At 40.9% G+C, this 17,773-nt stretch overlaps 1 protein-coding gene across 1 annotated transcript in view; it reads left to right on the top strand.

Moving 5' to 3' along the window:
- The window catches only part of LOC113105372 (transcription factor SOX-6-like), a 131,230-nt gene extending 114,146 nt beyond the window's left edge, over positions 1-17,084 (top strand). Inside the window, exons 12-15 of the mRNA XM_026266408.1 lie at positions 3,733-3,882; positions 5,658-5,835; positions 6,467-6,654; positions 16,872-17,084. Of these exons, the coding sequence (XP_026122193.1) occupies positions 3,733-3,882; positions 5,658-5,835; positions 6,467-6,654; positions 16,872-17,084 (729 nt within the window). The remainder of the gene's footprint in view (positions 1-3,732; positions 3,883-5,657; positions 5,836-6,466; positions 6,655-16,871) is intronic.
- The last annotated feature ends 689 nt before the right edge of the window (positions 17,085-17,773 follow it).

Raw genomic sequence — 17,773 nt, 5'->3', positions numbered from 1 at the left:
ATGAGGACCGCGGGCGAGTGAATTGAAAAGCCCCATTTTCTGAGCCCCTCTCTCTCTAACTAAGCTGTATAGCAGCGAGTCATTTAATGCTCAAGTGGACAAAGGTATTACCTGAGTCACTGGGGTGGATCAGGCCTTTTCTCTGCAGGCCTTTCTGAAGCCACATGCTGAGAGCAGCTCAACATCTCTGCCTCTCTTTTTCTTTAGCTCGCTTTCGGGCCGCTCTCTTTCTCTCCAGCACCACTAGTGTTCTGTCCCCATCAGCTTCCATTTCCTCGGAGCCAGCAGCTTCAGTACACACTGTAATAGCTCTCCACTGTGTCAGATTGATGCTTACACACCACTTGTATGTCTGTTGGTGTCACAGCGCACACGTGTGTTTTGAGTGTGTTGAGTTAGGTAGCAGTTGTGGCACTCATTTTTTGTGCCTCTTTAAAAATATCAAAACCAGTAATTAAATTACATTAAATTACATGTTGGGCAAGTGTCATCTAAAGATATTATATTTATGATTTTATTTTTTTATATAAATTTATAGATTTTATATTTATTACTTATATTTAAGAGGCTTTATATTTTAAATTTGTATACATATTTTGTATATATGTTTTTTAAGTTTGATTATGTGCCGAAATATCACATAAACATTTAAGTGTGCCAGTAGAAAAGTATCTATTTGAGATTTTCAAACATTCTTTTTGCAAATATTGTTAAAATTGAGAGAGATTTTTGTATGAACAAAGACTTCTACAGCAGATGGTATAGCTTAAATGCACATGAAATATTGATTTGAAATGCTTGTATTATATGAGAAATCATCAGAATGTCTTAAGTATTCCTGAGAAGACGATGCTCATGAAAATCCTTGTGAATAGAGCATGTTCTCTTTCACTGCTCATTTGTGAAACCGAAGCTTGATTATTATAGCTAGATTCAAAGCATTAATAATGTTAACTCAGACTGAAGAATGATAAGATTGACCATGCTCAGCTTTTTAGATTTGTGGGGCAGGGGGCATGGAGCCAGCTTGTCCCGGCTGCCCCACTCCCTGTTCAGCCATTGACTTTCAGCATGACCCTCATTAGCGTTGGCCCTGTCTGCTGTGGAGACCCTGCAGTATGGCTGGAGGAGAGGCAGAGGAGGCCCAGTGGAGCCCTGCATTACATGCCCTTCAGACAGTCTCCCACCACATCAGCACATCTCGCTCTCTCTCTCTCTCCTTTTGTCTATTTTCACACCTTTCAGCATCAAAACACATGACCTTAATACACAAGCCGCACTGTGCACAGCTCGATGTGACACATTTGCAAGCATCCCCTCTTTTCCTGCCCTTCACAATAAGAAGCTTGCTACGTGTCGCACCTCTCCATTAGTATTTATTGTTTTTTTTTTCCCCGCCTGTGTCTTTCTAGCGGACCGCTTTACTCGTAACCCTGTGGCTTTGACCCGTTAATCAGGCCTCACAAAAGGCAGTCTGACTGGCTCTAATTTGAAGCAAAAGCCAATTACGCTCTTTTTCCGGAACAATAAAGTTCTTCCCACGCAAGGTCAGAGTCCCTCTGCCCATCCACATCAGCAGCAGCAGTGCTGTTAACAAACATCTGTCCAGCAGACTGGGCCGAGGGCTTCCTTCTTGTTCACAAGTACACAAACTCACACACATTCACTTACTACCTACAAAGAAAAGGGAGAATTGCGATTGTGTTTTTAGCTCTGTAGGACAAAGGCTTTCTGTTTACCAGGCTGGCGAGCTGCACTATCGCTGTGTGAACCTAATCAGCCTGCCATTTCCGCTGTCCGTGTGATGGCGCTTGCCCCAGGTCTCCTGCAGAAGAATGACCCTTTTGTGTGCCACTAATGTGCAAGCGTTTAACTTTGGTACCAGAGAGCATTTTAGTGTTTATATCTCCTGATACATGTAGACACAAAGTGCTTTGTCTGGGCTTAGGTTTTTCTATACGAGTGGCTGAGGTGGGGCAGGCCACTCTTGCTGGTGCCACTTTTTCCATTTCAGACAAATGGAGACCTTATGTAGCCCAGTAAGGAAAGGAAATGAGAGAAGAGCGAGGGCAAACATGCTCGGGTACATACGCATTCAGAAAAACCTCTATGCTTTTCTGGGGTTGAAAATACAACGACTGAGGCTGTAAAAACATATGAATAATAGCATTGGGCCGCTATTTTTAGTGGAGACTGAAAAAATTTGGCTTATATGTTGGCATTGTAGTTTTTGGTTTGGCTTATGCATGTAAAATCATAAAGTGAGCAAAATATAGAAATGCTCCGCCTGGTTCATTAAAGGGTGATATTTCAACATTGAAACTTACGACAAAATTATTTTCTAAACTCTTTTATATTAACATGGTACGCTGGGCTGTATTTTTACTGTATTATTTTTATACATTAGGAAAAAAAATTGAGTTTGCTTTTATTTGTACATACAATTCTGTAATTTTGTGGTTTTGTCATTTTTAGTTTTTATTATTCAACTTAACCATATTTAAAGTAGTTGTAAAGGCAGCATTTATAATTTAAGTTGTTTCAGTTTTTTTATATATTTTTATGTTTTATTTCAGCTTTATTTGAATAACCCTGTCTTGGAATACACTTAAAGTATACGTCCAGTTCATGTTAGATTATTATACAGATCTATACTGACTCAATCTCTGTTTCAAGTCTTTGTTTCATGGACTTTCAATGTTTTCAGATCTGATATTAGGCATTTTGTGGCCTGGTTTTATTCCTTTTATTTAATGTAAGAGACAAAAGACAACATAAGCATTTACCTGCTCGCTAATCAATATTTGCCTGAGGGAAGGCAGTCATGCATACATCTGTCTTTTCACTAGAGAGCTGAAAGGAAGTGTGATTGTTTTAAGTGTCTGTGAAAAATGCAATGCGCTAAAACAAATGTCGATATACCATGTTGTACAATTTGACATTCTAACCCAGGACTTTCTATTTAATTGTTTCTTTTGAATGCTGCAGTTGTTACTTTTTTATTTTCTGTCTGGATGGTGTGTGGGTATTAGCGATCTGAAAAGTAATTCTCAATAGGTTATGACAGTCAGTCAGTCAGTCTCAGAGCTGAAATCTAAACCTCTCCTGCACTCTTTCTCCGCTCAGTCCTGATAAGTGATTGACACGCAGCACTTCAGTATGCTGAGTGCACACCACTGGAAGGTTGCTGATGTTAGCGAGCGTGTTGACCCTGAGCCAATGAAAATAAGCAGAAGAACGTGAATTCTCTTTGTCAGGCTTCCTCTCTTAATGAATGTCTTTGATCGAGTGCATAACTGAAACTCGACTATCATGAGTTCATGTAACTTTGGGGGAATGAGCATTGCGCCATTGAAGGGGGAAGTTCAGGTGTCTTCGTGGCGACACGAAAAGGCACCAATTAAAGTCAAAGGGGCTTACTAGAGGGAGCGAGGGGAAGGAAATCAGATCTTAGAAGCAGCTAGGCATCAGTCTGCAAATTTTGCATGATGAGTGGAAAGACGAGTGGCTCCAAGTCTCTTGTATGTGTGCCATTGCTGTGTGGTTTTTTGGGGCTGCTGTCTCTCCCTGGATCCAAGCTTTGATATACAGTTAGACCTTTGAAGGAGCTTCTATGCTGGGATGGAAAGGGGAAAAGCAATGCGAGGGAGAGAAGAAAAAGAGAGAACAAAGGCTTTGAATGGTGTCTGGCTTTGGATGTTAACGCCTTGTGGGTTGTCTCCCTCCTTACAGCAACTCTACGCCGCCCAGCTGGCCAGCATGCAGGTCTCTCCAGGAGCCAAGATGCCTCCGCTGCCCCAGCCCCCCAATTCTACTGGGCCGATCTCCCCGTCTGGCTTGAAGAATGAAAAGAGGGCCTCAACCCCACTGGCTCAAGTCAAGGTACGATCCCTGCCTGGTCTGGTGCGACTGCACTTCCTTGTTCACTAAATCAGCTGTGGTAGGTACAGCAGCAAGCACTCACCGTCGGTTCTTCTCTCGCTCCGAGCCCATCAATCTGTGCTGCTTTTACAAGGCACCCGCTCTCTCAAGCAGAACTCTGTGGACAGGGTTGCTATGGCTTTCCCTGCTCCTGGAGAGCAATTTTTGGAACACACGGTTTCTCATGACAGAGACTGGCCCACGTTTTCCTGCGCGTTACATTTAACTTGGACCGGACTAAGGCAATGACATCAGAGGCACATAATCTAAATATATTGATGAGGCTACAATGATGTGATGACTGTCTTTTGTTTCTTTCATAAGATCAACACTCGCAGCACATAGCGCTTTTCCATCAGTCTTCACTGATATACATCATGGTTTTGCTTTTTTTGTGCTGCGGCTGTAACCTAAAACACTTGCACATTTGGAAAAGTTTAGTTTAATATCACAATAGAACGGGGCTAAATCATTGAGACGAACAGTAGTGTGTGCGTAGCGCCCCTAATCCTCTTCAGTCGCTCAGTTAAGCTGCTCCTCCAGGGCTTTTGGAGCTCTGCCCTTGGAGAGAGCCACCACATATCAACATCTCCGAGCATACGGTAAGATCATTGGCAATTATGCTGAGCCACAATTCAGAGTCAGACGGGGCATTTTTAGACACTCTATCTACTTCAGTTTATGTTGGCAACGCGTGATATTGATCAAATAAGATGTTATGTGATTTTTGCCCCGTTAACTCCATATGTAGATACGCTGTGCTTAATAAGCTAGCAGTCTGTTTGTTTGTCTAGTTGAAGCGTAATTGAATGACAAACTGTTATTGGCAGTCAGATTTGTAAAGAGCTGGGGGCAGTCTCTGTATGTGGCCCATCTGTTTGGACAGTACACCACTACCAGTGAAATATTTTTCTAGTTTACACAAGATGCAATGATATGAGATGTATTTTTAAAGTTCTGGATTGATGATGCAGTTTGGACACAAATTTTACTCATTAAGTGTTTTACTCATTAAGCTTTCTACTTTGGACTTGGTAAGATTTTTTCTATGTATTGAAGAAGTCTCTCGTTTATTTAATACAAAAATATAGTAAAACAGTGATTTTGTATCATTGTAATATGCCGACTTGTTGCTCAAGAAACATTTCTTTAAACCGTGAAATCATGGTATACATTTTTTTATGATTCATTCAAAAATACATACTGTTACTTTTGATTAATATGATGCATCCTAGCTGAATAAAACAAAAATTTGATATAAAAAAATAAAACTTTTGAATATTAGTGTATGTCCCTAAATATATAACTGTAGAATACTAATTAGAGCTGTTCTTTCTATAGGGACCACATGTGGTCACCACAAAGACATCAGAACACACACACACTTAATTGTAATACAACAGCAACAGGCCCTCTGGTCTGATTGCATTTGTTTGAAACAGGATGTATTAGCTGTTAACCGTTTCTTTCGGGCATGAGAGCAGGTGAGAAGATAAAGATGTGTGCTCAGACAGAGAGGGTTTTAATTAACCCAAACAAAGCCTGGCTCTCACTGCACTGAGGAGCTACAGCATGGCACAGAGCCTGGCTATGAATACAGAACCCATGTCTTGGAGGAGTCGGACTAATTAGTCTACAGTAATAGCCTCTGGTGCATTGTCTTTTATGTAAGGTGGAAAGCATCTCTCTATAGGGCGTCCCTGTTTTAACAGAAGCTTTGTGTCTTTTATGTACAGGAGGAGGGAACGCAGCCTCTCAACCTCTCCGCCCGGCCCAAGACAGCTGAGCCCGTCAGATCCCCCACATCCCCGACACAGAGCCTCTTCCCAGGCAACAAGAGCAGCCCGAACAGCCTGTCCAAGAGCAGAGGCATCCCCAGCCCCATCGGAGGAATGGGCCGTGGCTCGTCTCTTGGTAAAACATTTTGTCTGTTTTTAGAGTTCTGTGTCGTGAAATCTTTTATAATTATTAACATCCTCACAGCTGAGAGACTAATTGTATATTTCTGATTCTTTGTAGTGTGGAATCAGAGAGTGAACTTGACACACTCCCAAATCATAATCTCTTTTAGACCCTGCCATTTTAAAGAGTAACGGATGGCGTTGCTGTATATTTGTTTTCAAAGCTTGTAGTTCATCTCTCATATTAAGATTTTTTTTTCTTTTTTTTATGGAAGCTCCTACTAACAGTTACTAAAAACAGTCTTTCATTAAAACGACACTGTGTTGTTGAGCAGTGCTCATTTCCCTCCTCCTCTTGGAGTTGGGCTTTGAACACAGGCTTGGTGTTTGTTTTTCTACTATTTCCGAGATTTAACTGCCATCCCGCCTCACCTCACTTTGATCCACTAATTACAGAAAGGCGACACACACTGAGATTGCTCCCTTAGTTTCCTGCCCCCCCCCCCCCACACACACACACACATGGACACTTACACTGCACACATGCAGACTGTACTCACAAGACCTCCTATATTGTGTTTCACAGTCAGTATGGCCCTTAGCATTTGTATTTATATGTGAACATGAGTGATTTGTCTCTGCAGACATTCTGTCCAGCCTGAACTCAACAGCGCTGTTTGGAGATCAGGATGCAGTGATGAAGGCCATCCAGGAGGCGAGGAAGATGAGGGAGCAGATTCAGAGAGAGCAGCTTCAGCACCATCAGCAGGGAATGGAGGCCAAGCTGTCTGCCCTCACCAGCATGGGCCTGAACAACTGCAGGGCTGATAAGGTGAGTGTGTTTGATAATATATAATATACACACACACACACACACACACACACACACACACACACACACACACACACACACATATATATATATATATATATATATATATATATATATATATATATATATATATATATATATATATAATATATATATATATATATATATATACACTCACACATGAAAATGGTATAATAAAATATTGTTGTGTAATAAAAATCCTTGCCAAAAGTGCACAAAATATATACACTCTATAAATAAATAAATCAATAGTACAAATAAATTAAAAGAAATAAAAAAATGTAATTTGCAAGTTAGACAACCTAACTAGTTGATTATAGTACTTAATAGACAATTAGATTTTCATAAAATTAGAATTTTTATGTGGGGCTATTTTTGATAAAGGTATAGTTTAAGAAATATGTTGCTTTTTATTTTATTGTCAAAATAGAACAAAAACATTTGAGTCATGAAAGTGAAGAGATGACCTCAAAACCCAATTTTATTCATGCAGTTTGCAATCAATACCAGATTCCATTGCAGAAGTAATATACCCAACACAACCGACTCTTGTTCCCGTCCCAACAACATCCAAAACTCAAGGACTTGTGTTTTTTCGGACATGATCTTTAAAATCTGTCAAGGTCTTTGAAGCACATCCAGAGAGAGTGCCTTTGATTGACATTGGCAGGGTAGATGGTGAATGTGTGTGTTTGCATTTGTGAGCAAGGAGGACCATCGCGGTCCTCTGGTGCATGGCCTGTGCGGGTTCAAACTGTGATGTCTCTGCCCAATTAAAGCTGCAAACAGGCAGCCCTCTTCAGCCCCTGGTGTGGGACAGGCCCACTTTGCACCAGGAGCAAGCATTCTCTCAGGGATTCCTTTTAAATATATCTTCAATCAATGAGTCAATCAAGGAGCAGAAAAACAGACACCACTACCATCTGATTGATGCCATATTGCCAGTTGGCTGTGAGACGCAGGCAGGAACTGGGAGTGGAGGCTCATTAATTTTTCAGCACCTGATTACTTTCAACCAGCATCTTAAAGTAGGTCAATGTATATGTAAAAAAGTAGAGGGACTATTTTTCAATCAACTTAGAAGTCAGGGTGAAAGACATGCCCTGGTGTGGGTGGCATCAGAGGAAACTCTAAGACCCCAGCGCGTCCTCGATAAAGGCATAGATTGCGTTTTTATATTATTGCTGCTTCTCACAGCAATTTGCAGTACCTCTTTACTGCTCAGAAAGGCATTGTGGGGGTCATAATCCTGTTTTCTCAAACACAATGCCCAACTCTAAGCCATTATAAACGGAGACATCACCTAAGCCAGTGCATTACGCGCCATTCTTTTGAGATTTTGCACTCTTTGTTCGTGTTCTTTGGATGTGGATGCGGTATGTGAACATGCAGCCATCACCTGTAGCTGTTCCCTCCCACTTTTTTTCCCATTTTACCTTCACCAGCCTCAACTCATCCTCTCCTTCCCTCTCTACCTCCCAAAATTGCTCTGGGGTTAGCTCATGGTCAGCCAAACGCGAGAATATGCCGCTACATGACATGAATGCTGCTCCAACAATGACTGAAAAGGCACGTTTGTCAACAGGCAGAACACACCTACAGCTGCATTGTTCTTAGCAGGCCGAGCTTAACGCTTTTTTTCTCCTCCTCTTTTGTCTGGCTTGGGTTTTGTCTTCGCACGATTGTAAGGCCCTGCCTTTTCACATGGTTATTTGGGCATCTCGGCTCAGATGAGCTTTGTGTGTTATTGGGGAGGAAATCAGTTCTGTTTCTCTCCACCTTCTCCCCCCCCACCCCAGAGAAAAAGACATTAAGCTTGTGGCTAAATGTGTTTTCCATAAAGGTCTTTGATGTAAGGGCAAGGTAATTCTGGGCAGCCAGTGGTGCAAAGAAAGGGGCAGAGGAGGGAATGACAAATAATAATTAGGTGCTCTATCAGTGTGAAAATATGACTGGTATGTTTGGGTTATCATTGTTGCTATAGGTTACAGAGCACATCACAAAGACTCCCCCGTTTTTTGAACTATCATTTGCAAAGACTTTTTCTTTATGCCTTTTTTTTTTCAGTCGGAGTTGCTTCCCTATCGGAGAATGCAAGTTTATGACCTTAAAATATGATGGAAGAAAATGGCAGGCCTCTTTTGTACTTTAGTCTCGCTCAGAAGCCTGTCTGCATCTGATGATATCATAAAGGCAGCTTCACCTCAGTCTGTTGCTAAGCCAAACAGACGTATTGATGTCACAAACAACCAGAGGCTAAACAGAAGCTGTATTTTCCTCATCATATGTTCCATATGTCTCTGAAGTTCAAATGAATGAGACTGAGCAGACGTTCATTATTTTCAGCGTAATATGAAGAATGTTCCTCATTTCTCAGTTTTGTTAGTAGGGCTGATTTAAAACTGTGACAGTACATGATATTCTGATTTACTGAATCAGAAAATCAGTATTTGCTGATAAAGCAATATCTTACAGACAAGCATTACTTTGGCAAATACAAAATAATTCGATAGTATTCAATGGTTTGAAATTATTTCATTTTGGTTTCAGTTTTTTTTTTTTTTTTTTTTTTTTTCTTGTGACTTAGGGATTGTTTACATGTATTTTGTCTGCAATATTTGAATAGTAGTTTAATTATTTGAACTCTTGTTGTTATATGTACATGTTCAAACTGACATTATTGGCTTTATATTTCAGTTTTTTCACCTCACCTTTAATTCGTTTTAATTTAGTATTTTTTAACCTTTGGAAAAAATCGAGTTGTTTTGGAACACAAGCACACATTCTCCTCTCAGCTCCCCGTTCATCTTGCATAGTTAACATTTGGGTTGGGGGACGTGATTAATATCTTGTATTTATTATTATTATTATTAATTAATTGACAGGCCTAACTGTTTCATGTCATCCTAGAATAGTTCATTGATACAGTTACAAAGTTAAGGCCACAGTAATGCCCTCTAGCCATATGTTTCTGAGGGGACACTTTACATGTCATGGGAAGAGCTACTACAGCCATGTACAAAACGGTAATGAACCGCTCGCTGTATATCACCTACTGCTGCCAGCAGTCAGACAGTTGGCCCGTGCCTGCTGCTCGTGCCTGACGGACGAAAAAAAGGCCTCTAAGTGTTCTAGATAAAAGCTTTCACTTTGGTCAGTTTCAGAATATTAATATTTCAGCACATCGCCTCACCTGACATAAATACTGAACGCCCTTTAATAACTGCCTTCCAGTCTGCTGTTTGGAAGTTTATCATTGTGAAAGCTTACGTGGAAGATTCTGGAAAGGTAACATAAATGGGATTAAGGAGAGGTTAAAATCATCTACTGGGGCTGTTGGTAGGGGATATTAAATATTGATTTATCCCAGTGTAACGACTGAGCTGAAGAGTGAGGCTAAGTGCTGCTTACAGATGGATCAATTCATCTTTTAATACAAAGTGTGTCCATAGAACACAATGGAATGACCTGCATTCCCTTTTCACTCGTTCTGAGCCATTTTTTCTCTCTCTCTGAGATGGAAGAGCCATCTCCTTTGAGTCTTCTGTCTTTTAGGTGCATGTGTAAAATATTCATGTTTTAGTGTTTGCTTGCTTGTTTTTTTATTTGTCTTTTCCCCCCTTTGATGTCCCATCAGTAAAAGAAAGCTTTTATGGGACCTCCAACAATTTGCTTTTTTTTTTTTTTTTCTCAAATATTTATTAGATGTACGATTGTCTACTGAGCACAATTATTCTATTTTATTATTTATTATACTTTTCCCCCCCATGAAAAGCACACTGAATTGTACATTTCTTGATCCGTTTTATGCACTAGTTTTAAACTACTTTGTTTGATTTTACATTTTCAAATTGAATTTCACAAGCCACCTAATGATGAGGTTTCACCCTGGAAAGCTTCCCCCGATTTTGATTTCAGATATTTCGTCCTTGCCTAATAACCTACTTTTCGACAGATGTTGCAGTCCTACGGGGCCTGGCGAGGAGATAAAATATATTCTTGTGCTGACACTTCCCAAACTGGAATCAAAGGGTGAAAGGCCAGTGTATTAACCTATTGAGCATCCGCCGGCCTCCCTGCCCCCTCCTCTCACCTACATTATTGATGAGTGGAATATTCACTTTTCTCAAATCCCAGAGCACAGGGCCACAAACATTTAAATGGAGCTTTGCTCACGCTCCTCGAAATTCTCACCCCCTACTTTTAGACCCGAAGCCAATGTTTGCTCTCATTCCCTCCCCTCGTGTGAGTGTTAGGGGCCTATTCACGCTTCCCTTTACAAAGACTTGGGGTATAATCTTGTCTGGTCTGCAGCCCTGGAAGCAATTTTCTACCCCTTTTTCTGCTGCTGTCTTGGAAATTGCCAGCAAAGGTTATTTTTGGCTGCAAAGTAAATCCTGCCATACATGGCTTTGGCCGTCCAAAATTTGATTATATTCTGCACTCAAGCACTGCCCATAGCCAGCAAGTGCCATTGTTGAGTATTGCTTACGTTAATTCTTTGTTCCATTTCTTTGGTATATAAATAGCTCCTTTTCCGGCAAGGCGTAAGGACGGGCGCACATCTCGGGCTAGTTCTAAAACAACGGAATGCATTTACTTTTCCATTTTTTTCCCCCTTAGGTAAGACATGAGTGAAGCTCAGCTGATTTTACACTGTGGTTACATAAAATCACACAAATGGCCAAAACAGGGCACTCATTCAAAAATGCAACAAGGCCTTATACTGCAGACCTGCAAGGCTCTGCTTACGCCAGATACCCCACAACAAAGCTGGTGTAAAGAATGGGCTACAATGAGACATTTATGTGCCACCATATTGGGACTGAACTACTCCGACCAGGTGCATAAAGAACCCTCTGTCTCCCAGATCATGCGATTCTGAGTGTCCATTATTATTAAATACATTGCGTGATAAAAGCAGAAAAACCAAGGTTCTTATTAACAGATCCTTGAAGACCTAGTGAACAATTCATGGTCATTTAATGCAGAAAACTCATATTAAAAAATCCAGATCCGATGATTTCAATGCAGCAGGATAGAAAACAGCGCTGCAGAGTTTCTTTTAAAGCTGTGAGATGGACACATATAAAATGCTTAATTTCACCCGTGATGTCAAAAGGTCAGATGTTGTGGGTACATTTCTCAGTTTTATAAGGGAGCGAGTTGTCGGTTTAACATGGTTATGATTTAATCTTGGATTTTGAAGAAAAAAAAAAGTCTGTATGGAAATGTCAGCGTTCTTTCATGTCAGTGTTTTCAGATGAATTGTTTCTGCAAGGTAAAAAAAAAAAATATCAAGGATTGGAAGCCCATCAATGGAGGGAGGTCGCAGCCTCAGACGGCTCTGGGAGCCTACAAGCATGGACTACTGCTCGAGTATAAAAACAAGCGACCGCATGAAAGGAGATCTGGGCTCGGCACACAACTGCATGTGCTTTAGACTAAACGTTTCAAAACTACCCACTACTGGAAAGCTGCACAATTATAAATAACATTGTGATTGGTTACTGCAGGAATTGAAAGCAGTTGAGGGGCGAGATAGACGTGCGCTGCTGGGCCTTACTCTGAATACAGAAGGTTGAAGCAACCACGTATATACACGGTCAGAACTCATTGTAATAGGCTTTCAAAGCTGCCCTTTATTCGTGTATCACTTGGATCTCTCAGCCAGGTGTGGAACTGACAGAGCATGCTGTTTTCTCAGCATTCAGAATCCAGACAAGGACATGGAACAAACAGTTATTCACCTGACCGTGTTTTTTTTTTTTTTTTTTTTTTACCAGATTATGATATTAACCGTGTGCACCGGGGCGACAGCAAAGTCAGATTGCTAAATTGACAAAGGCCGGTTTTGGTTGCCTCACAATTGGCATTATCTGGACCCGGCTGGAACAATTCAAGGCCATATGGCTGAAGCCGGGCTATTTTTACCAGAGGAAAAGCGTCACTCTATGGCAGTGTGATGCGTAAGTACAGGGTAGACACCAGCACAATGCGCTCCTGCCCGAAATACACGAAGTCTGTGGCCAGCGCTGCAGTCCTCAGGCACATGTTCTGCGGCCGGCCTGATTAAAGCCCTCTCCGCTGCGCTGACATGGGCTCCTCGCTCTGGCTCCCCTCCAGATGTTCAGAAGTTCCACCAGCCTTGCCATCGGCCCTTCTGTGTTATTACTTTACCATGCAGCCCTCCTCCATCGAAACAAAATGCATTCTGTAACCGAATTTGAGGATGGAGGGGAAAAAAAGTGGATAGTGGAGGGGAGATTATTGTGGGTGTCTTTTTCCACTTCAACTTAGGACTGTGTGGTTATAATTTTAGATGTGGGAATGAAGGGCTGCATGCTGAACTCATTTGAGGGAAGGGCCAGCCGTGCGCCAGAGAGGTCGTGGTTAGCATGGGAGGGGCACAACGTGTACCATGACATCTTTTCTTTTTTGCATTGTTTCCGTTTTTTCATTCCCCTAACCGCCCTTTCCCTTTCTCCTTCTCTCTGTACTTGCGGAGACTCTGAGCTCCTGCCATCTCACTGCCGTAATGCACATTATAAATATCCTTTATAGCACAATGGTCACAGAGATCTGCTGGTGAGCATTTGCCTGACTGGACGGTCCTTTTTCAGGATGGTACACACCCTCTACTGCTCTTCTATGGCAAAGTGATCAGTAAAAATTTAATGACACCATAAAATAATAAAAACGCCATTGATTTATCACAGCACTTGATGCAGACAGTAGTAAAGGCACTGTAGACCGATTTCCTTTTCAAATCTTCAAACAAAAAGCCTGATATAATGCTTATAAATTATTTCTCTCGATAATGCTATGATATAAATTACGCGGGTTACATCCAATAAGTATATAAAACAGTATATTAAATATAATGGAAATTCATTGTGTGATGTTTGAAGGTGCGCACGTCTTTTTATGCTCATATTCACTTTCTCAATTACAGACTCCCTAATGTGCACTGTAAACAACGTCACTGTCTCGTGTGGATATCAGCACTTCCTAGGCATGAATGAACTCTCTAGCTCACTCCATTAAGTTAGACCCGAGACACTGAAGTGTCTAATCTTGTTTTCACGTACAATAGCTCCCGTCTGGCTCATTCTTTAATTATTGTTCTGGAAAATGAGAGTTTAGCGCTTAAAGCCTCTTTAATGAAACTCCGTGATTAATGCCCCTTGTTCCCCAAACTGATGTTTAATGATCATGACTTTATAAAAGGAGTTGATTGATCAGAGAGCGCTAACAGAGATGGGAGGAGGGGATGACACAAGCAAGTCATTTACAACCCCCCCACACGCACACACTCTGCAGTTGTTGAGCCCTTCCCCAGTGGACAGTCCACGGCACATCGGCCATCGCTCATGCGACTAATCGCACATCAGTCAATTTGTCATTGGGTGCTGCGCCTCTTTCATTAAGTGTAATAATGCGGTCTGGTGATGAATACAGCAGCGTAGGAGGCTTCACACGGAGCATGGCACACTGAGCTAGTGCTCCAACTTATCTTTACAAAGCCGTCTGAGCCCAGCGGGAGCCGCTACATATGTCATAATTAGAAAACACTTAAATAAGCAAGGCAGAGTCAAGACAGGCAGCTCTTAATGACAGGCCATAAGCAGGTAGTGGTTAATTGTACATCAGAATCACTCAGATGGCCATAAATAATGATTGTTCCATCAAGCGTGGTGGTGGGAAATTGCGGTACTCTCTCTGTACAGCTCTTCTTTCTGCCTCTCTGATGCTTGTGCTGTGTTTTTCGAGTAATTGTAATAGTTTTCAGAAGAAAAAAGTAAGGCAAATAAAATGTAATTCTGACATTTTTAAATGAACCATTTTGTGGCAGCTTAAAACAGCATTTATTTTAAAGCCTGCTTTCAGTGGACAACATTATTTGAGGTGAATAAAAGTGCTGCATTTTTTAAATAATGAACATTACCAAGATTTTGGATTTGTAAGAATTGTTATTTTTTTAAAAAAAAAAGGTCTTATATGCTAACTGCCTATATTGGCTGCATTTATTTGAACAAAAATACAGTAAGTGGGAGCATTTTAAAATATGACTTAATTATTTTCTGTTTTATTGTATTCCTGTAGTGGCAAAGCTGAATTTTCAGAAGCCATTACTGTGGTCTTCAGCGTCACAAGAGACAATTGTCATTTTTCTTTAGGATTCTAAATATAAAGTTCAAAGAACATTGTTGATTTGACATAGCAACCTTTAGTAATATTATAAATGTCTTTGCTGTCACTTTCAATTATTTTAATGTGTCCTTGCTTAAAATTTTTTTTTTTCTAACAGACTCCAAACTTTTAAACAGCAGTGTATATTTCCATATGAAAAAGAATTTAAATATTCTATAATGGGCCAAACTTACACATAAAAAAGATGTGTGTGCTGAAATGATTACTCCATTTAATTATTTACAGGGCTAGTTAAGTGCATTTAGACCTTTTTAAAACCCTGATTGCAGGTAGTGAACACATGTTTTTATGCTTAAAATACCTCCCAAAAACGTGCCTGAACTGTTTCGTGAATTTGCCCCTCAGTGATAATAAAGTCTGTTCCAGGTGACAACAGCAATAAGCAGAGAATCATCCCAAGTAATCCACTATTGTCATGAGCTATTGACAAGTTGAGCCAGAAAGATAATCTTTTGCCGTGTGAAGAGTTTCCTCGCTCTCCGGGCTCCCCAGTGGCAAAAAGAACAGAAAACAAACAAACGAGCAAAACGTCCAAAGCAGCGCGGCTGAAAGATTAATGTGTAAGTCGGTATCTGTGTCTGCGTCTGTGGCAGGGGAGCTGTTAGCATTGTGTTGGGAGGCCGCCCGAGTGTCTGTTCAAACTGTGTGTGATAGGCATTCTCTAAAGAAAAGACAATTCAAGCACACCTTTTGCCTGAGATTGAACGCACACCCTGGGAGAAGAACAAACGCTCTGGGGCCGACTCACCGTAACTCGCTTTGCTTTTAGCATCTTCCTGCCCTGTTCGGAGGGGGGAGAGATTACTTGTATCACGCCGAGTCAAAGTGTCCATCTCCTCCTCGAGTCTTTAGAGAGAGCGAGACGGGCCTCCACTAATGCCCTGCTGCACTCACCGCAGAACTAGGTCATTTAACAATGGACCCAAGCAGCGGTCGGCCCTCTTCCTCTGCATAATACATTAAGTCTAATGTGCTGCAACCATTCAGGAGGGCCCCCCAAAAGCTGTTATTTTATTCTGTAAATGCACACGGACATGACATTTAATATTGTCGCACGGGCGAGGAATGACAGGGGTTTATTGTGCATCAAGTGCGACATGATGCCAAGTTTAATCTGAACAGAAAGCAACATGACAAAAGGGAAAACACGGCGTGTTCCTCCGAGCATGAGCCTTGAATAAATGATAGACAGGGAGCTCAGGGCAGCAGAGACAGGGGCATGTACTGCAAAGATTAGAGAGCGGAAAAGAAAAAAAATAAGCTGAACATTTCACTGGAGGTCCCAGGCTGCATTGTGTGCTCAGGATCTTTCAGTGTGTTGTTTCTAAATCCTTTTTAGTAGAGTGTTCCAGACTCTTATCGGTACAAGTCCCTGCAGATGAAGACCGTAAGAGACTACAGTTGTGATAAAGACGACTTGACTTGGGCCCGTCAAAATGCATGGGAAGAGCATGTGTGTCCTACAGGGTCATGCGCCATTCAGTATTAAATTAAAAAGTGCCTTTTACATTTTTTTTAATTGTAATTTAAGAAGAAACAATTAAAGTCAAGTGAAATTTAAATTAAATAATTTAACTGCTTTAATCCATCTTTTGAATAAAAATAGAAATTTATATGTAGTATAAATATAATGGGTATTTATTTGTGTGTCTGTGTGCATATACAGTACATATAAAATAATTGAATGAAATGCTTATAAAAATAATAATTATGGGAATAAAAATAATAATTAGTAGTAGTAATTTGCTAGATTTATTAATTTAATTATTTAATGTTCCATTGTGAAAAACACATCATTTCCCAGACTGCTCTAATTTAAGCAACATGCAGCAGGCAAGTTTCATGTTGAGTCAAGACCTAAATGAATACAATTTTCTTAATCATGCATTTGAGTATGCAAGTGGTGTATAATGGCAAACCACTAAATATCTGTAGCCAGGAAGCTGTAGTATCTGAACACAAATGTTCTGTCATTTTTGCAGGAGAGGTCTCATTATGATAACCTGGGCCATCACCTGGGCAAACTAGGCGAGGATGGGAAGATTGGTCACAGAGTCATCGATCTCACCAGGCCAGAGGATTTCGAGGGTAAGTATCTATTTGTGATGTTTGGAAACACAACTCGACTGCTCACAAATTTGTGCTTTGCACCCTTGCAGAGCATTGCCATATATCTAATGCTGCTTGCTGCTTGACTACAGTGAGGAATGAGGTCAGGTACAGTTCAGTCAGATGATCAGACTGACTGGATTCCACGGTTGCTTGGCCAGTGTCAGGGAAAGTTGATGGGGTAATGCAGTGCTCACAGCTGTATTTAAAGTTTTTACAGCTAGTTTTTTGATGACAAAGTGATGGGACAATGCTGGCCCTCCTCCAGGACCAGGCTCTGTTGCCACAGCTCATGTTTGATGTGCTGGGTGTGGAGGTGTAAATGCTGATAGAACTTCTATGACAAAGTGTCAACTCCTTTTGTCACCCTGTTCATAAACAGTACGCTTGTGTGCACCAGTGTTTTTTCGGTGTAAAATACTTGTAACAGTTCCCAAGGAAATCTACAGCTAATATATGGAGAGATAAAACATTTTAATTCAAGTTTAAATAAATTATGGGTATTATCTTTGAAAAGAGGCCTTGAGGGAACAAGCACAATAGATTATTATTTTTTTTATTTTTTTTGCAAGATGATCAGCCTCGCATAACTCTGTTTGTTTATGAGCTTTTTAAGACATAAATTATTTATTTTGGCTGGGTAGCATTCAAATCTGTAAATAGAGGTTTAGAGATGCAGTTTTTCTGGTCTGGCATGATCTGATCTGACCAGACCAGAGCAGATTCCCGCCAAGAAGCCCGTTCCACCCCTCTCAGATCAGTGAGAAAGCTGGGT

The sequence above is a fragment of the Carassius auratus genome, chromosome 7, assembly GCF_003368295.1.
Source record: "Carassius auratus strain Wakin chromosome 7, ASM336829v1, whole genome shotgun sequence".
Taxonomy (NCBI): domain Eukaryota; kingdom Metazoa; phylum Chordata; class Actinopteri; order Cypriniformes; family Cyprinidae; genus Carassius; species Carassius auratus.
This window is presented reverse-complemented; position numbering and strand designations above follow the sequence as displayed.